At 42.7% G+C, this 19,406-nt stretch overlaps 1 protein-coding gene across 3 annotated transcripts in view; it reads right to left on the bottom strand.

Annotated features, from left to right (window-relative positions):
• The window catches only part of pxylp1 (2-phosphoxylose phosphatase 1), a 117,833-nt gene that overhangs the window by 90,196 nt on the left and 8,231 nt on the right, over nucleotides 1-19,406 (bottom strand). For all 3 annotated transcript variants that reach the window (XM_078410037.1, XM_078410039.1, XM_078410038.1), the window contains exon 3: nucleotides 15,755-15,887. In XM_078410037.1, coding sequence (XP_078266163.1) covers nucleotides 15,755-15,845 — 91 coding nt within the window. In that variant the 5' untranslated portion in view covers nucleotides 15,846-15,887. The remainder of the gene's footprint in view (nucleotides 1-15,754; nucleotides 15,888-19,406) is intronic.

Below are 19,406 nucleotides of genomic sequence, written 5' to 3'. Positions count from 1 at the left end.
TACAGACAGCACCCACAGGCAGGATTGAACCCGAGTCTCTGGCGCTGAAAGGGAGCAACTCTGCCGCTGCGCCACTGTGCCACCCTGAACCTCTGCAAATGACTAAAGGCCACACCCATAATCCAATGCTCCTTTCTTGGCTCAGCAAATATTTCTATTACATTTATTTGTCAAGCATTTTGGAATAGCTTGTTAAATTTTAAATGATTACCGCAAGTGTAAAATGTTTGTGTTTTCGGTGCAATTGCATTTATTAGGCTCTGCAGATAATGAACAGAGTCTGGGACATAAGGTCCAACAAGCTCTGCCGTCAGGCTACAGATGTGTTTCGAGGGGGGAAGTACTGACGAAAATAAAAATAATTGGACAGCTCGTGTGAAATGTAATGCTTTCTTGAAACTATGTTTCAGCTTCAAGATGATATTTCAGAGCCAGTTTCTGCCACGTCGGAGAGGTGACAATTGCTCGTTTTATCTAAGAGCAGAATAGCAATGAAACTGCTTTGAAAAAGTACTGCAGCAAAGGGCATTTATCTAACGAGTCACCAGAAATCAGATAGAAGAAAATGTATTTTTTTCTCATTTGACTGAATAAAGGGACCATGAACAATTACAGTCTCTTAATGAACAAGTTCATTGATTGTTTACTGTAGCTGTAATGAAAGCGAAAAGCCCATCAAGTATGATATTGATTCCACGCTGCAGTGTTACTTAACAGAAGAAATTATTTTAAACGGTAAAAGATTGTCAGGGAGAAAGTATAAACTTAGCCAACGTGAGACAGTCAGAATACGTCCATATATTCAGCATCACAGCAGGCAAGTTATGAAGATTGAATGACTGGGATTTTGTGGAAGTACAAATAGGAACTAAAATTGATGGTCTGAAGAATTCTGAATTTATCCTGCAAGTGCCCGAGTTGTGAGGCAGACCCTTAATGGTCTGTGAGGAGTGACATAATATAAGATGAGGCAGCAGTTCAACCTCTATATTACTCTGTGTACTCTGGGTTAGAGAGAGGAAAACCAGGGTGTGCATTTCCATTCATTGTACAATGATTGTCATAAGGGCATAGGGTCATAAGGAATAGGAGTACAGTTAGGCTATTCGGCCCATCAAGTCTACTCCGCCATTCAATCATGGCTGATCTATCTCTCCCGTCGAACCCCATTCTTCTGCCTTCTCCCCATTACCTCTGACACCCGTACAATTCAAGATTGTCTCCACTGCTGTTAGATTCCCACCTCCAATTCGAGAGCTTTCATGTGCAATGAATGGTCAATTATTTTGTATTTCTCCAATAATTTAGAAGGATGAGAGGAGATCTTATCGATACGTATAAGATTATTAAGGGGTTGGACACGTTAGAGGCAGGAAACATGTTCCCAATGTTGGGGGAGTCCAGAACAAGGGGCCACAGTTTAAGAATAAGGGGTAGGCCATTTAGAACTGAGATGAGGAAAAACTTTTTCAGTCAGAGAGTTGTGAATCTGTGGAATTCTCTGCCTCAGAAGGCAGTGGAGGCCAATTCTCTGAATGCATTCAAGAGTGAGCTAGATAGAGCTCTTAAGGATAGCTCTTAAGAGTCAGGGGGTATGGGGAGAAGGCAGGAACGGGGTACTGATTGAGAATGATCAGCCATGATCACATTGAATGGCGGTGCTGGCTCGAAGGGACGAATGGCCTCCTCCTGCACCTATTGTCTATTGTCTATTGTCTAATTAATAGGTGGGGAGCAATTAATGAGCAATAAATAATAGCATACAAGGATAGACTATTGTAGATACGATTGTTTAATATATAATAGTATGGTATTGTACTATACAATTCTAGTATAGTATAGATACTATGCAAGCTATAGTATAGACTACAGGTGCTTCCCTCTAGAGAGTCAATATGTGTGAAGGACTGAGCGATGTGCACCATTTTATGTAGCCTCCTTCATTCAAGGTGTCAGGAGTTATGGGGAGAAGGCAGGGGAATGGGGTTCGGAGGGAGAGATAGATCAGCCATGATTGAATGGCGGAATAGACTTGATGGGCCAAATGGCCTAATTTTACTCCTATCACTTATGATTCCTGGACGTCCAAATTAGTGAAACAGGTGAGGATACAACCAGTCTTATTTTTTTAGTTTAGAGACACAGCGCGGAAAGAGGCCCTTTGGCCCACGAAGTCCGCACCGACCAGCGTACTCTGCACACTAACGCTATCCTGCACACATTAGGGACAATTTTACAATTATATCAAGCCAATTACCCTACAAACCTGTACGTCTTTGAAGTCTGGGAAGAAACCGGAGATCCTGGAGAAAACCCACACAGGTCACGGGGAGAACGTATAAACTATGTACAGCCAAACACCGGTAGTCAAGATGGAACCCAGGTCTCTGGTGCTGTAAGGCAGCAACTTTGCCGCCAGGTGTCACACTTTTGAAAGTCAGGTAGAAGTCATTTAGAGATAGGCTGATCAGAGTTCAGAACTGGAGGAAGGAAAAGGATTGCCAAGTTAGGGGAGAGGATATGTAGGACTCAAGGATGTAGGAGGAAAATTTATGCTAAGATCAGAAAATTTGGTGAGGTACTAAATAAATACTTTGCATTGGTACTAACCAAGGGGAAGGACATGGGAGTTAATGAAATAAGTGTGGGGTATACTAATAGGTTATGAAAGTTTGAGATCACAAGAAGGTCAGGTTTGCAGGGATATGGACCAACTGCGGGCAGGTGGTCAGGCAACATCACTGGAGTTGCACAGAGTCTGAAGAAGGGACTCGACCCGAAACGTCACCCATTCCTTCTCTCCAAGGATGCTGCCTGTCCCGCAGAGTTACTCCAGCATTTTGTGTCTATCTTTGGTTTAAACCAGCATCTGCAGTTCCTTCACACATGGATAGTATACAGTTACTGGCAGGATCCTTACCAATATTGATGTACAGAGGGATCTTGGGGTCCAAGTACATAGCACCCTGAGTAAAGCAACATAATTAGATGGAGTGGTAATAAATGTACATAGTATGTCTGCCTTCATCAGATGAGGCACTGAGTATATGATTGAGGAAGTCATATTACAACTTCAGAAATCTTTTGTTAGTCCACATTTGGAGTAATATTCAGTTCTAGTAGCATCATTGAAGAAAATGAGTGGAAGCTTTGAAGAGTGTGCAGGTTGCTGCCTGAATTAGTGGCTATTAACTATGAGGAAAGGATGAACAAACTTATTTTGTTGTCTCTGGATCGTCGGATGCCGAGGGGAGACATGAGAGAAATGTAAAAATTATGTGAGCAACAGGTAGGCGGACACAACTTTTTTCACAGGGTGGAAAAATCAAAAACTAGAGGGCATAACTTAAAGATCAGATGAGGCAAAGTTTAAAGGAGATATACGTGGCAAGTTTTTTTTTTTACACAGATTAGTGAGTTCCTGGAACGTGCTGCCAGGGATAGTGGTGGAAGCTGATGCAGTTGTTGCCATTTAAAAGGAGTTTGGATAGGGAGAGAATGGAGGGATATGGATCACATGCAGGCAGAAGGGGCTAATTTAATTAGGCATCATGTTCAGCACTGACATTATGCGCCATAAGCCCGTTCCTGTGCTGTACTGTACTGTTTTGTATTCTACGAACGAAGATTGGATTAATCTGCTGCTTTTCTACGTTATCAGTAGCATTTATGCCTCATGAATATGACGCGTATAGCATTTCACTACAGTCCATGTTTATTCCTGGTATTTCCAGAGGCCACACTTTGTTTTCAAGGAACACAAGGTCAGCCTTGCTCAATCATTCAAGCTAATGAAGGCTGAACCCAATAACTATTTGGCGACCTCAGATCTTTGCAGACTTATTTCATTCATCTGCTGAATAAATCAAAAGTAACTATCAGCCATCAGACACCAGAGGAAGTAGCTTAGAGTAGCCATTTATTATTGAAAGCCTAGAGTAGCAGAAAAATAGAAAATGTGCTGAACGGAACAGAAAGCAATTGCTTTCTATTCATGCTTATATCCCCATCAGCTTGCCAATCACAATCTTATCAGGGTTTTTTAAAACTAAGCTGCTCAATTTAATTTTTGCCTGAGATGCCCTCAGCACATTTGCTGGGCTGAACTTTGATTTATAAAAAAAATCATCCCAGCTCTGATATAATTTTAGAGGGGAGCAAAAGCAGACCAAAAGCAGATTCTGGCAGTTGAGCTGGATAGGGAAGGGTTGGAGAAGAGGAGGCCCCATGAAATCAAGATGCAGAGCATGGAGGTTATGGATTATGCACAAGTAGATAAGTGATGGTCTTGGCATCATGTTCGACCGACACTGTAGGCGTAGTCCAGGCCTTAACACAAACCAACCTCCCTGAAGAAGGGTCTCCTTTTCTCCAGAAATGGTGTCTGAACCGCTGAGCTACTCCAGCTTTTTTGTGTCAATCTCCTTCCTTTGAGTCCGTTTACACCTCAGGCTGCCTCGGCAAGGCCACCAGCATAATCAAGGACGAGTCGCACCCCTGCCACTCCCTCTTCTCCCCTCTCCCGTCGGGCAAAAGGTATAGAGCTGTGAAAACGCACAGTTCCAGATTCAGGGACAGTTTCTTCCCAGCTGTTATCAGGCAACTTCTTGGGCACCCAGGGACCTTCAGGGAACAAGGGTCTTGACTTGAAACGTCACCTATCCATGTTCTCCAAGGATGCTGACTGACCCGCTGAGCCACTCCAGTATTTTGTGTCTTTCTTTATTTCATTTCATTTCATTTAATTTCATTTTATTTCGAACATGTTAAAACCATATAACAACCACAGCACGGAAACAGGCCCGTTCGGCCCTACCAGTCCACGCCGACCACTCTCTCTGACCTAGTCTCATCTACCTGCTCTCAGACCATAACCCTCCAATCCCCTCTCATCCATATACCTATCCAATTTACTCTTAAATAATAAAATCGAGCCTGCCTCCACCACTTCCACCGGAAGCCCATTCCATACAGCCACCACCCTCTGAGTAAAGAAATTACCCCTCATATTACCCCTAAACTTTTGTCCCTCAATTCTAAAGTTATGTCCCCTTGTTGGAATCTTCCCCACTCTCAAGGGGAAAAGCCTACCTGTTGGATGTTAAACCGAAACTGGTTAACTGTGCTCTTATACTGACATCACTTCCGGTAAAAGCAACACCGACGTATGAGAGCATGTGTGTTTATTCCTCCGAAGAATAAAAGCATAATACCGACTATCCTGCCCTTGAGATGCAAACGCCAACAGGTTATGGGCCCAGGAGGGATGGTGGAAGCCGATGGAACAGATTATGCTTCGACGGAGATGAAAAGAATTACGAATTATGGGAAACAAAGTTTTTAGGCCACCTGCGGCTACAAGGCTTAAAGTCAACAATTCTGAACGAGCCGGCTACCGATGAAGAAGACGACGAAAAAGCCTACGCCGAGCTGATACAAGTGCTAGACGACAAAAGTTTGTCGCTCATTATGAGAGAAGCAGCAGACGACGGGAGAAAAGTGTTGCAGCTACTGAGGAGCCATTACGCGGACACAGGGAAGCCGCGAGTGATCGGCCTCTACACTGAGCTGACGTCGCTGAAAAAGGCCATAAACGAAAGTGTAACAGAATACATTATTCGTGCAGAAACGGCGATTACAGCACTAAGAAAAGCCGGAGAGACTCTTAGTGACGGGCTGCTGATTGCCATGATTCTGAAAGGCTTGCCAGAGACATTTAAGCCATTTGCCATCCACATAACACAGGGTGATGAGAAGACAACTTTTGGTGAGTTTAAGACCAAGTTGAGAAGCTACGAGAGCACTGAAAGATTTAGCGGCCATATGAGTGACGACAACGTAATGAAAGCAAGAGGCTGGGTAAAAGAAAGGACTAAAGGCTCAGAGAAGACATTCACCTGCTACAACTGCGGTCAGACGGGACACAAAGCGTGGGAATGCAGCGGGGAGCGCAGCGGTAAAGAACAGAGACAGTGGTGCAGTTTTTGCAAGAGCCCCACTCATAAGGAGGCAAACTGCAGAAAGAAAAAGCGAGACAACGTGAAACAAGCATCCGACTCCAACGACCACACATTTGCATTCAAAATAAATGACTGCCAGGCAAGTGAAGAGACTCGTAAAGGGCTTATGGTCGACACGGGCGCAACGTCACACATAATCACAGACATTGAAAAGTTTAAGAACTTTGATGAGACTTTCCAGCCCGCCAAACGCTTCATCGAGTTGGCTGACGGGACAAGGACGAGCGGTGTCGCACGGAGGAAAGGCGAAGCAGAGGTGTACCTGAGAGACAGCGAGGGCCGTCGTGTGAGGACGACGCTGAGAAAGGCGTTGTACATCCCATCATTCCCACAGGACATCTTCTCTGTCAAGGCAGCAACGACCACCGGAGCTTCAGTGATTTTTCGCCAAGGCAGCAACGAGCTCATCCACAAGAACGGTACCAAGTTCGACATTATGGAGTACGACAGACTATACTATCTAAACACTGTAAGTCATAAAACTAATGACGGATGTCACGGGTGTTATGATATTCAAACATGGCACGAGATACTTGGTCACTGTAACTATGATGATGTATCACAGTTAGAGAGGGTAACAGAGGGCATGAAAATCAAAGGTAAAGTTGATAAGTCCAAACTCAACTATGAGGTCTGTATAAAAGGCAAATTTGCACAGAGCAGGAACAGAGAGCCAGATGTAAGGGCTAAAGAAGCACTTGAGTTAGTGCATACTGATTTGGCTGGCCCTATAGAGCCAGAAGCAAAAGATGGATACAAATACATACAAACTTTCACAGATGACTACTCAGGAGCAGTGTTTGTTTACTTCTTGAAAACAAAACGTGACACTATAAAATCTACAGAAAAGTTCATAGCGGACGTGGCCCCCTATGGAAAAATTAAGTGCATAAGATCTGATAATGGCACAGAGCTCACAGCAGCAGATTTCCAATCATTGCTCAGTAGAAATGCCATAAGGCATGAAAACTCCGCACCTTACTCCCCCCATCAAAATGGGACAGCTGAGAGAAACTGGAGAACGCTATTTGAAATGGCAAGGTGCATGCTAATCGAGAGTAACCTACCGAAAGAATTGTGGACATATGCTGTAATGACTGCTGCAGTAATCCGCAATAGATGCTACAACAAACGTGTTGGCCAGACTCCACACTACATGGTGACAGGCAGAAAAACCTAATCTTTCAAAAATGAAGAAGTTTGGATCAGTCTGTTTCTCATACAAACAAGTCAAAAAGAAGTTAGACTCAAGATGTGAAAAAGGGATTTTTGTAGGTTATGACAAAAACAGCCCTGCATACTTAGTCTACTACCCAGAGACAGGGCGAGTTCTCAAAAACAGACTAGTGAAGTTCATAACAAAAAGTGTAACTGAAAGCCAAACTCAGACAGATATGGAGATGAGTGATGATGACCATCCTGGGAAGAGATTAACATCCCCCAGACCAAACGCAGAGGTGACTGATCAGAGTCCAGAAGTGACACTGAAGTCACACACAGATACTACTGAGAGTGATAGCAACACTCAAACTGAACAGGGTGAAAATAGTCAGAGCACACGCTATCCTAAGAGAGAAAGGAAAAGCCCACAGTACTTACGAGACTATGAGTGTAAAGGAGAAGAGGATGACCAGATAAATGTAAATGTAGACTACTGCTACAGAGTGATGTATAATGTTCCACAAACCTTCAAAGAAGCTATGAGCTCATCAAAATCTGACATTTGGGCTAAAGCTATGAAGGAGGAAATCGAATCTCTCAAAGAAAATGACACATACACTCTAACCACACTACCACAGGGCAAAAATGCAGTGGGGGGGGAAGTGGGTGTTTGCAGTAAAAGAATCTTCAGATAAGACTGAGACATACAAAGCCAGGTATGTTGCAAAGGGGCATAGTCAAGTAGTAGGAATAGATTACAAGGAGACGTTTTCCCCAACAGCTAACATGACATCAGTGCGCAGTCTGATGCAGCTAGCAGCTCAGTACGATTTGGAATTACACCAGATGGATGTGAAAACAGCTTATCTACATGCTGCAATTGATTGTGAGCTGTATATTGAACAACCTGAAGGATTTGAAGTGAAAACAGACACAGGTAAAAAGCTGGTCTGCAAACTTAACAAATCACTGTATGGACTGAAACAATCAGGACGGAACTGGAACAAGATGCTGCATGATCATCTCAGTAAAAATGGTTTCGCACAAAATCCAGCAGATCACTGCGTGTACAGTAAAGAGACTGAAAATGAGAGAATAATTCTGATCATGTGGGTTGACGCCCTAATTATTGCTGCCAGTGATAAAGAATCTCTCAATGGTGTGAAAGAAATGCTAAGTGCAAAGTTTAAGATGAAAGATCTTGGGAAACTTAGACATTTTCTAGGCATTGATTTTTCACAGACAGATTCGGCCGCGGGGACTTCCATCCCCTTGCGGGGACTGTGCGGGTCAGTCGGGGACGAGCTGTCTGTCCGTGGGCGTGGGGAAGAGAGTGGAAGTTTTGTTGCCTCCATCACAGTGAGGGGGTGTTTGGAGTCACTGTGATGGACGTTTGTGTTGGGGTCATGTGTCTTGTGTTCTTTTTTTTATGACTGCTATGTAGTTTCGTTCGGTACCTCGGTACCGAATGACAAATAAAGCTCTGTTATACTGTTATACTGTTATAAATAAAAATGAACCAAAAGAGGTACATAGCAAAAATACTGGAGAAGTTTGGAATGTCTGACTGTAAAACAAGGTCAACTCCATGTGAACAGAAACAAAACTTTTATGATGATGATGAGCCTGTTAATCCAACACAATACAGGGAAGTGGTAGGCAGCTTGATATATGTGATGACATGTACAAGGCCTGATTTAAGCTGGATTGTCAGTAAACTGTCACAATATCTAGCAGAGCCTAAAGAACAACATAGGATAACTACCAAACATGTGTTGAGGTACTTAAAGGGCACTATAAACCAGGAGCTGTGTTACAAGAAAAGAGAGGAAAAACTCAAACTTGTTGCATACCGTGACGCTGACTGGGCGGCAGATCAAAATGACAGGCGAAGCACAACAGGATATTGTTTTAGTTTGTCTGAAAATGGGCCTGTTATTTCATGGAAATCCAAGAAACAGCAGACAGTGGCCTTATCCACATGTGAAGCCGAATATATGGCAATGGCGGCTACTACACAAGAGAGCTTGTATCTTGTGCAGCTATTGAAAGGAATGGACAAAGATCGCCAGTACGAGCCAGTGAAAATCTTTGAGGACAATCAAGGTGCTGCATGATCATCTCAGTAAAAATGGTGCGATTGCATTATCAAAGAACCCAGTGAACCGACAAAGATGCAAACATATCGACATTAGGTATCATTTCATTCGGTCTGCACTCAGTGATAAGAAAGTAATCATTGAGTATGGTCCAACAGCAGACATGGTTGCAGATATCTTAACTAAGCCTGCAACAAAGTTTAAAACTGAGAAATTCAGGGATTATATGTTTGGAGTGTAAAATCATAACAACAACATTTTTTTTTTTTTGAAAGGTTGAACACTGTAAATGTGTAAAATGTGGTGATACAGAGAATGTAATCAGATTAAGTTATGTTGTATATGTTGTTAAATGTAATGCACAGCATAAGAGCAAGTGGGGGTGTTGGATGTTAAACCGAAACTGTTTAACTGTGCTCTTATACTGATGTCACTTCCGGTTAAAGCAACACCGACGTATGAGAGCATGTGTGTTTATTCCTCCGAAGAATAAAAGCATAATACCGACTATCCTGCCCTTGAGATGCAAACGCCAACACTACCCATGTCAACTCTGTCCGTCCCTCTTAAAAAATTTAAAACCTCTATCAAGTCCCCCCTCAACCTTCTACGCTCCAAAGAATAAAGACCCAACCTGTTCAACCTTTCTCTGTAGCTTAAGTGCTGAAACCCAGGCAACATTCTTGTAAATCTCCTCTGTACCCTCTCCATTTTGTCGACATCCTTCCTATAATTTGGCGACCAGAACTGCACACCATACTCCAGATTCGGCCTCACCAATGCCCTGTACAATTTCAACATTACATCCCAACTTCTATACTCGATGCTCTGATTTATAAAGGCAAGCATACCAAACGCCTTCTTCACCACCCTATCCACATGAGATTCCACCTTCAGGGAACAATGCACAGTTATTCCCAGATCCCTCTGTTTCACTGCATTCCTCAATTCCCTACCATTTACCCTGTACGTCCTATTTTGATTTGTCCTACCAAAATGCAGCACCTCACACTTATCAGCATTAAACTCCATCTGCCATCTTTCTTCCAAAAGGCCTGTCTCTCTGTAGACTTTGAAACTCTACTTCATTATTAACTACACCACCTATCTGAGTACCATCTGCATATTTACTAATCCAATTTGCCACACCATCATCCAGATCATTAATGTAAATGACAAACAACAGTGGACCCAACACAGATCCTTGGGGTACTCCACTAGACACTGGCCTCCAACCTGACATACAGTTCATATCATCATCATCATCATATATATACAGCCGGAAACAGGCCTTTTCGGCCCACCAAGTCCGTGCCGCCCAGTGATCCCCGTACATTAACACTATCCTACACCCACTAGGGACAATTTTTTATTTTTTTTTACATTTACCCAGCCAATTAACCTACATACCTGTACGTCTTTGGAGTGTGGGAGGAAACCGAAGATCTCGGAGAAAACCCACGCAGGTCACGGGGAGAACGTACAAACTCCTTACAGTGCAGCACCCGTAGTCAGGATCGAACCTGAGTCTCCGGTGCTGCATTCGCTGTAAAGCAGCAACTCTACCGCTGCGCTATTACCCTCTGGTATCTCCCATTCAGCCATTGTTGAATCCATCTTGCAACCTCACTATTAATACCCAACGATTTAACCTTCTTAATCAACCTACCATGTGGAACCTTGTCAAATGCCTTACTAAAGTCCATATAGACAACATCCACAGCCTTGCCCTTATCAATTTCCCTGGTAACCTCTTCAAAAAATTCAAGAAGATTAGTCAAACATGACCTTCCAGGCACAAATCCATGTTGACTGTTTCTAATCAGGCTTTGTTTATCCATATAATTATATATATTGTCCCTAAGTATCTTTTCCATTAATTTTCCCACCACAGACGTCAAACTAACAGGTCTATAATTGCTAGGTTTACTTTTAGAACCTTTTTTAAACAAAGGCACAACATACGCAATTCGCCAATCTTCCGGCACCATCCCCGTTTCTAATGACGTTTGAAATAGTTCCGTCATAGCCCCTGCTATTTCTGCACTAACTTCCCTCAATGTCCTAGGGAATATCCTATCAGGACCTGGAGACTTATCCTATTTTATATTTTTCAAAAGTGTCCGTACCTCCTCTTCTTTAATCCTCATAATTTCCATCACTACTCTACTTGTTTCGCTTACCTCACATAATTCAATATCCTTCTCCTCGGTGAATACCGAAGAAAAGAAATTGTTTAATATCTTCCCCATTTCTTCCGGCTCAGCACATAGCTGTCCACTCTGACTCTCTAATGGACCAATTTTATCCCTCGCTATCCTTTTGCTATTGACATATCTGTAGAACCCCTTGGGGTTTACTTTTACATTTCTTGCCAAAGCAACCTCATATCTTTTTTTCGCTTTTCTAATTTCCTTCTTAAGATTCCTTTTACATTCTTTATATTCCTCAAGAACCTCATTTACTCCCTGCCGCTTATATTTATTGTATATCTCCCTCTTTTTCCGAACCAAGTGTCCAATTTCCCTGGAAAACCACGGCTCATTCAAATTATTATTCTTTCCTTTCCACCGAACAGGGACATAAAGACTCTGTACTCTCAAAATTTCACCTTTAAATATCCTCCATTTCTCTATTATATCCTTTTCATAAAACAAAATGTCCCATTTCACTCCTTTTAAATCCTTTCTCATCTCCTCAAAATTAGCCTTTCTCCAATCCAAAATCTCAACCCTTGGTCCAGATTTGACTTTCTCCATAATTATATTGAAACTAATGGCATTGTGATCACTAGACCCAAAGTGCTCCTCAACACATACCTCTGTCACCTGACCCGTCTCATTTTCCCAACGTATGGAAAAGACATCAATTAAAAAACAAAATAAACAAAAAAACAGAAGAAATACAAGGAATTTCATCCATTACTTAACATGTGCGAAAAGGAGTAGGAAGATGTGTGAACTTATTTAATCCTACCCCCATTCCCTAATCAATATTTATCAAGTATCAGATATTAATACAAAAATACTCATACACCCTTATATGTTCATATAGATATACTTATTTAAATAATGATGTGTTATTATTAAAGGCATGTGTTGCCCATTTGTACTGGCCTTACACACAGAGTTCTGCGAGCATTGGACTTAGCTAAATACCCAAGTACCTGCATCAGGGTGGGTTATCACCCGTTTAGAAGCCTGGCCTCATTATAAAAATATGTGGGATTGGTACCAGCCATGATATGCGCCACCTCAATGCCATGGTACTCCTGGCTATCTGTTCTGAGGTCCAAAAAAGTCAGGTCATGTTTTGATTTCACTTCCCCTCCCACATGCTTTTTTAAAGTTGGATCCAGACAGAAAGTCTTTGGATTTTAACTTCTTTTAAACATTTCACGTATTTGGTGATATGAGAAGAGGAAACTCAAAGAATTCAGGTTGGCAGTAACTAGTTTAATTTAGTTTAGTTGAGTTGGGAGATGCAGCATGGAAACAGGCCCCTCGGCCCATCCAGTCTGCACTGACCAGCAATCCCCTCACATTAATACGATCCCACACACAGCTTCATCGCCAGGGCCATAGCTGCTCTGAACCGGTCCAGCTGAGTCGGATGGTCACGTCGCACAGCGAACCGGCACAGACCTATTTGCACTTTATTCTGTTTTAAAACTGTTTCTAATTTGTTTCTCTGGGTTGTCTAAATTTATGTTGATTAGCTAATTAATTTATTGCATCGTAAAGATATATTGTATTGTATTTTATTGTATTAGGGACAATTTGCGATTATACCAAGCCAATTAACCTACAAACCTGTATATCATTGGGGTGGGAGGAATCTGGTGATCCCGGAAAAACCCCACACAAGTCAAGGGGTGAAGGTACAAATTCCATGCAGACAGAACCAGTAGTCAGGATCGAACCCGGGTCTCTGGCGCTGTAAGGCAGCAACTCTACCACTGTGCCGCCGTGACTAAGATTTTATCATTAGAAATTAAGCAGATTATAATATTTCCTCAGAAAGCATACTTACTGAAAGATTGCAAAACATACTTTTAAAAGAGATTATGGATTTTTTTCCTTGGGATAAATCTTCTATTACACAGATACTACTTTACAAATAATAAATGCAAATTAATTGGAAATAAATATCTTAGATACAGCCTCAAATCTAAGTTTACTATCAAGTTCAGTTCAGTTTAGTTTATTGTCACGTGTACCGAGATATAATGAAAAGTTTTTTTTGTGTGCGAACCAGTCAGCAGAAAGACAATACATGATTACAATCAAGCCACTTACAGTGTACAGATACATGACAAGGGAATAATGTTTAGTGCAAGGTAAAACCAGCAATGTCCGATCAAGGATAGTCCAAGGGTCATCAAAGTGGTAGCTAGTAGTTCAGCACTGCTCTCTGGCTGTGGAAGGATGATTCAGTTGTCTGATAACTGCTGGGAAGAAACTGCCCCTGAATCTGGTGGTGTGTGTTCTCACACTTCGATACCTTTTGCCTGAGGGGAGAGGGGAGCAGAAGGAGTGGCCAGAATGCGACTCATCCTTGATTATGCTGCTGGCCTTGCCGAGGCAGCGTGAGGTGTAATTGGAGTCAATGGAAGGGAGGTTGGTTTGTGTGATGGTCTGGGCTGCATCCACAATTCGTTGCAATTTCTTGCGGTCTTGGATGGAGCTGTTCCCAAACCAAGTTGTGATGCATCCTGATGAAATGCTTTCTTTGGTGCATCTGTAGAAGTCAGTGAGAGTTGTAGGGGACATGCCGAACATGATAAGCATAGGAAGGAGGTAGAGGCGTTTGTGTGCTTTCTTGGTCGTTGCTTCAGAATGGGTGGTCCAAGTCAAGTTGTTGGTGATATTGACTCCTAGGAATTTGAAGTTATCAACCATCTCTACTTCAGCGCCATCAATGCAAACTGGGGTATGTGTACAGCTTCACTTCCTGAAGTCGATCACTATCTCCTTTGATAGACACCAAATGCTGGAGTAACTCAGCAGGACAGGCAGCATCTCTGGAGAGAAGGAACGGGTGACTTCTTAAGTCTGAAGAAGGGTCTCGACCCGAAACGTCACCCATTCCTTCTCTCCAGAAATGCTGCCTGCCGCTGAGTTACTCCAGCATTTGGTGTCGATCTTCGGTTTAAACCAGCATCTGCAGTTCGAACCTACACACTCTCTCCTTTGTCTTGCTGACATTGAGAGAAAGTTTGTTGTCTCAACACCTGGACATGAGGTTCACGATCTCCTTCCTGTAGTCCGTCTCATAATTATTCGATGTCCGGCCCACAATGGTGGTGTCATCAACCGTTTGAAGATGAGGTTTCAGAAACAGATTACATTTAATCCTAAAAGGAGATTACTGCAAATGCATTAATGTTTAATCTGTACCAACTTTGTGGGGATTGATTCGTCGCTGAAAATACACTCCAATGAATGAATAAGTTTATTGGCCATGTATGCATATATAAGGAATGTGCCTTGGTGCTCCGCTCACAAATGACTGATCATATAGCATTGCTAATTTCAACGCTGCACATTTGAGAAAGAAGGTTTCCTGAAGTAAAATGCAGTCAAAACTATTTTAACATAATTTCACAACAGTCCGGAAACTCAACCAGTCCTCCTTTCACCCAAGTCAAAGGTTTATGGCAGAAGTGGGCAGCACGGTGGCATCGCTGTGGAGCTATTGCCTTACAGCACCAGAGACCCGGGTTCGATCCTGGCTACGGGCGCTGTCTGTATGGAGTTTGTACGTTCTTCCCGTGACCGGCGTGGGTTTTCTCCGAGATCTTCCGTTTCCTCCCACACTCCAAAGACGAGCAGGTTTGTAAGTTAATTGGCTTGCTATAAATGCAAAAACTGTTCCTATTGTGCGTAGAATAGTGTTAGTGTGCGGGGATCGCTGGTCGGTGCAGACTCGGTGGGCCACAGGGCCTATTTCCGCACTGTATCTCTAAACTAATCTAAACTAAAAGTCGAAATCAGATCAACAGACAATCTTTCTCATGCAATATTCCACTTGGAGCATTGCTGAGGAAATTAAAGCATGTCAATCCCAGGAGCGGCATCGAAAAAATGTCATCTGGTCTCAGGTGAATCATACTTGCATGCACTCGGTCCAATTTCACAGCGTGCAGAATTTCAACAGGCCGTGGTCACTATACATAAAATGGCTTTTATGCACAATTTTTTGCATCGGAAAAAAAGCCTGCAAATTGGTTCATTTTTCCAGGCTAATATTATTCAAATTAAAACAAAAAAGGCTATTTTTATTGACCCTCATTCTCGGTGTTTCAATGTTATTCAGCGGAAGTGCTGAATTATCGGGATACCTGGCAGACGAGCAGCGGAGAAAAGCTGTTTCCAGAGTGCACTATTTTTTTAAAAAAATTAAGCACCTTAAATCAACATTGCTGTGCATTTACCAATTAATTGGAAATAAGCCAGAGGGAGCGGTACTTACAGAACTGTAGGCTAAGGCTCAGGACAGCCAACAAAGCTGCCACCGCCAGCAGGAATAGAAAACGATTTCGGAATAACATTGTCATGCACATTTTCACACTCCCATCATGACTGGACGTTCAACTCGCTCGGTCCTATCAAAGCAAATACAATAAGGCATTCAGACATGATAAAAAAATTAAAATGTCAATTCCAATAGTGCACTGGACAGAACTCAAAGAATGAAGACTCTGTTTCTATGGTAACTTTCCTTACTCCTGAACAGTATCCGTTCTGACTAATGCTTTGCATTTACTCTCGGATAATGTACAAATCATAAGATCTAACTTCAGCTAAAATAAGGACGTAGTCTGCATCTTCCCCTTTTGCTCTACCTATTGTACTTGAGTTTGAACTGATAGTCTGAGTCTGAAGAAGGGTCTCTCAACCTGAAACGTCACTCATTCCTTCTATCCAGAGATGCTGCCAGCCCCGCTGAGTTACTCCAGCATTTTGTGTCCATCTTCTGTTTGAACTGATAATATCTATGTCTGGTATATCTGATCTGTTTGGATAGCATGCAAAACAAAGCTTTTCACTGTACCTCGGTACAGGTGACAACAACAATAAACCAAAACCTAAAATAAGTGTTGACATACAAATGTAACCAAGTGTTGCAAACATTGCTTAGGGGGTATGGGGAGAAGGTAGGAACGGGGTACTGATTGAGAATGATCAGCCATGATCACATTGAATGGTGGTGCTGGCTCGAAGGGCCGAATGGCCTACTCCTGCACCTATTGTCTATTATCTATTGTCTAGTATACAAACATACAAATTAGGCACAGAGGTAGACTCCTCCAGCCTATTCTGCCATTCACTAAGGTTATGACTGATCTCAATTTTATTTTTTCATCTATCCATAGTTTCTCCTTGCCCTTGCTCAACAACTATTTTGCTTGCACTTTCCTTAGACAGCATCTTCCAGACCCACGACCTCTACCAGCTGGATGGACAAGGGCAGCGAAAAGGGAAGACCAAGGGAACACCGCCTCATGGAAGTTCAGGCCAAGGTTTTTTTTCCACAGAGAGTCGTGGGGGCCTAGAACACATTGCCAGGGGTGGTGGTGGCGGCAGATGCAATAGTGGTGTTTACGAGGCTATTACATAGCCACACTGAAGTGCTGGGACTAGAGGGACATGGATCATGTACAGGCAGATGAGATCAGTTTAACGTGGCATCATGTTTTGGCACAAATATTGTGTGCAGATAGCACCATTCCTGTGCTGTACTGTTCTATGTTCTGTGGAAGTTGCCCTCTAAGTCATACACCATCCAGACTTGGAAATATATCACCGTTCCTTCATCATCACTTGGTCAAGATACTTGAACTCCCTCCCTAACAGCATTGTATGTTTTAGTCTAGTTTTGGAGGTACAGCGCGGAAACAGGCCCTTCGGCCCACCGGGTCCCTGTCGACCAGTGATCCTCGCACACCAGCGCTATCCTACACACTAGGAACAATTTACAATTTTTTTTTACCAAAGTAAATTAACCTACAAACCTGTACGTCTTTGGAGTGTGGGAGGAAACCGGAGCACCCGGGGAGAACCCACACGGGTCACGGGGAAAACGTACAAACTCCGTACACACAGCCCCGTAATCAGGATCATATCATATCATATCATAGCATATCATATATATACAGCGCGGAAACAGGCCTTTTCGGCCCACCAAGTCCGCACCGCCCAGCGATCCCCGCACATTAACACTATCCTACACCCACTAGGGACAATTTTTTTATTTTTATTTTTTTTACATTTACCCAGCCAATTAACCTACATACCTGTACGTCTTTGGAGTGTGGGAGGAAACCGAAGATCTCGGAGAAAACCCACGCAGGTCACGGGGAGAACGTACAAACTCCTTACAGTGCAGCACCCGTAGTCAGGATCGAACCTGAGTCTCCGGCGCTGCATTCGCTGCAAAGCAGCAACTCTACCGCTGCGCTACCGTGCCGCCCGGGACTCTGGCAGCAACTCTCCCTCTGCGCCACCGTGCAGCCCCACTATGTGTATAACCCATGCCTCATAGTCTGCAACGGTTCAATAAGGGAACTCTCCACCACCTTGTCAGGGGGAATCGGGGATGGACAATTAAATGCTAACTCAGCCTATGAAACCCACATACCTTGAATGAATATATAAAATTAAAAGCGAGTTCCTATTGTTCACGAGCCTCTGAGACAAACAAGATTTACATCATCTGTCTTAAATTGGTGGCCCCTCATTTTGAATCAGTGACCCCTTTTTCTAAATTATCCCACAAAAGGATAGAACCTTTCCACACATACCCTGTTAACACCCCTCATGAGCGTATCAGTTTCAGTAAGATCTTAATCAGGTAACAATTTTTTATTTAAAGAACAATTCCAAAGGCCAAACTACGGATATTAACAATGGCATTTTCGTCGACTGATACCAAATTCAGTTATCGCTGAATCTCTTGAAAATAATGAGACAGCCAAGCCTTTACTCCAAAATCTTCTACAGGCAGTTAGCAGACAGTCACGACAGACAAAGTACAGTTTAGTATCAGACAGCACATTATGGACAGGAAGCCACTAACTTAAAGCTATACTTTTGAACCGATTAAACAACAAAAGCTTCATTTAACATATAACACATTATCAAGACATTCCACTGCAAATGGTAACTAGAAAAGTACGGATTTAATGAGGATTACTAAAACATCAGTGATACATGTTCTCTGTTTGGTGCTCAGTAGGAATGGGAAGTCTGAAGAAGGCTGTCACCTCAAAACATCACCTATTCCTTTTCTCCAGAGATGCTGCCTGACCTGTTGAGTTACTCCAGCATTCGTGCCTCTCTTCGGTGTAAACCAGAATCTGCAGTTCCTACCCAAACTACAGCTTCTGTTTAACTTATTTTATGTTACTGTTACGGAAGCCTTCTCAGATCTTCAGACAAAATATCACCACAGCCAAATTGTAATTAGGCTTGGTTAATGAAACTTGATATTATAATCATAAATATGCTGGTGCCATTGAATACAAAAGTGGTATTTTTTTGGTAACAAGGAACCATTTAGTCTGAGCATTAATTTCCTTAATTGTATATTATCTCCCTATTTAATGGTGCATCATTTCACATATTTTCCATTTCCCTTCTTTATACAGAACATAGAAGAGTTCGGCCCAGGACCAGGCCCCGACTCATAGGCCCATTATGCCCATGCTGAACATGATGCCAAGTTCAACTAAGTCCTCTACCTGCATGTGACCCATATCACTCCATACCCTATATATCCACTTCAAAACCAACATATCTTCATTTCTCATCTTACTTTATCATCCTCACTGACTGCAGGTTATGAGTAGGACATTTCTAAACGGGATGCTTATGTCCCATGGGTTAAAATATGAGGAGGAAAACAGCAAGTAATTACAGGTCTTTCAGTGTAACTTCTAAAAACCAAAGGCAACATATTTAGGGCAGCACGATGGCGTTGCGGTAGAGTTTCTGCCTTACAGTGCCAGAGAACTGGGTTCAATCCTGACTATGGGTGCTTGTCTGTACGGAGTTTGTACGTTCTCCCCGTGACCTGCTCGGGTTTGCTCCTGGATCTCCGGTTTCCTCCCACACTCCAAAGA

Source organism: Rhinoraja longicauda, chromosome 13 (assembly GCF_053455715.1).
Source record: "Rhinoraja longicauda isolate Sanriku21f chromosome 13, sRhiLon1.1, whole genome shotgun sequence".
NCBI classification, from domain to species: domain Eukaryota; kingdom Metazoa; phylum Chordata; class Chondrichthyes; order Rajiformes; family Arhynchobatidae; genus Rhinoraja; species Rhinoraja longicauda.
The sequence above is the reverse complement of the archived record's forward strand: the minus strand, read 5'-3'. Positions and strand labels throughout refer to the sequence as shown.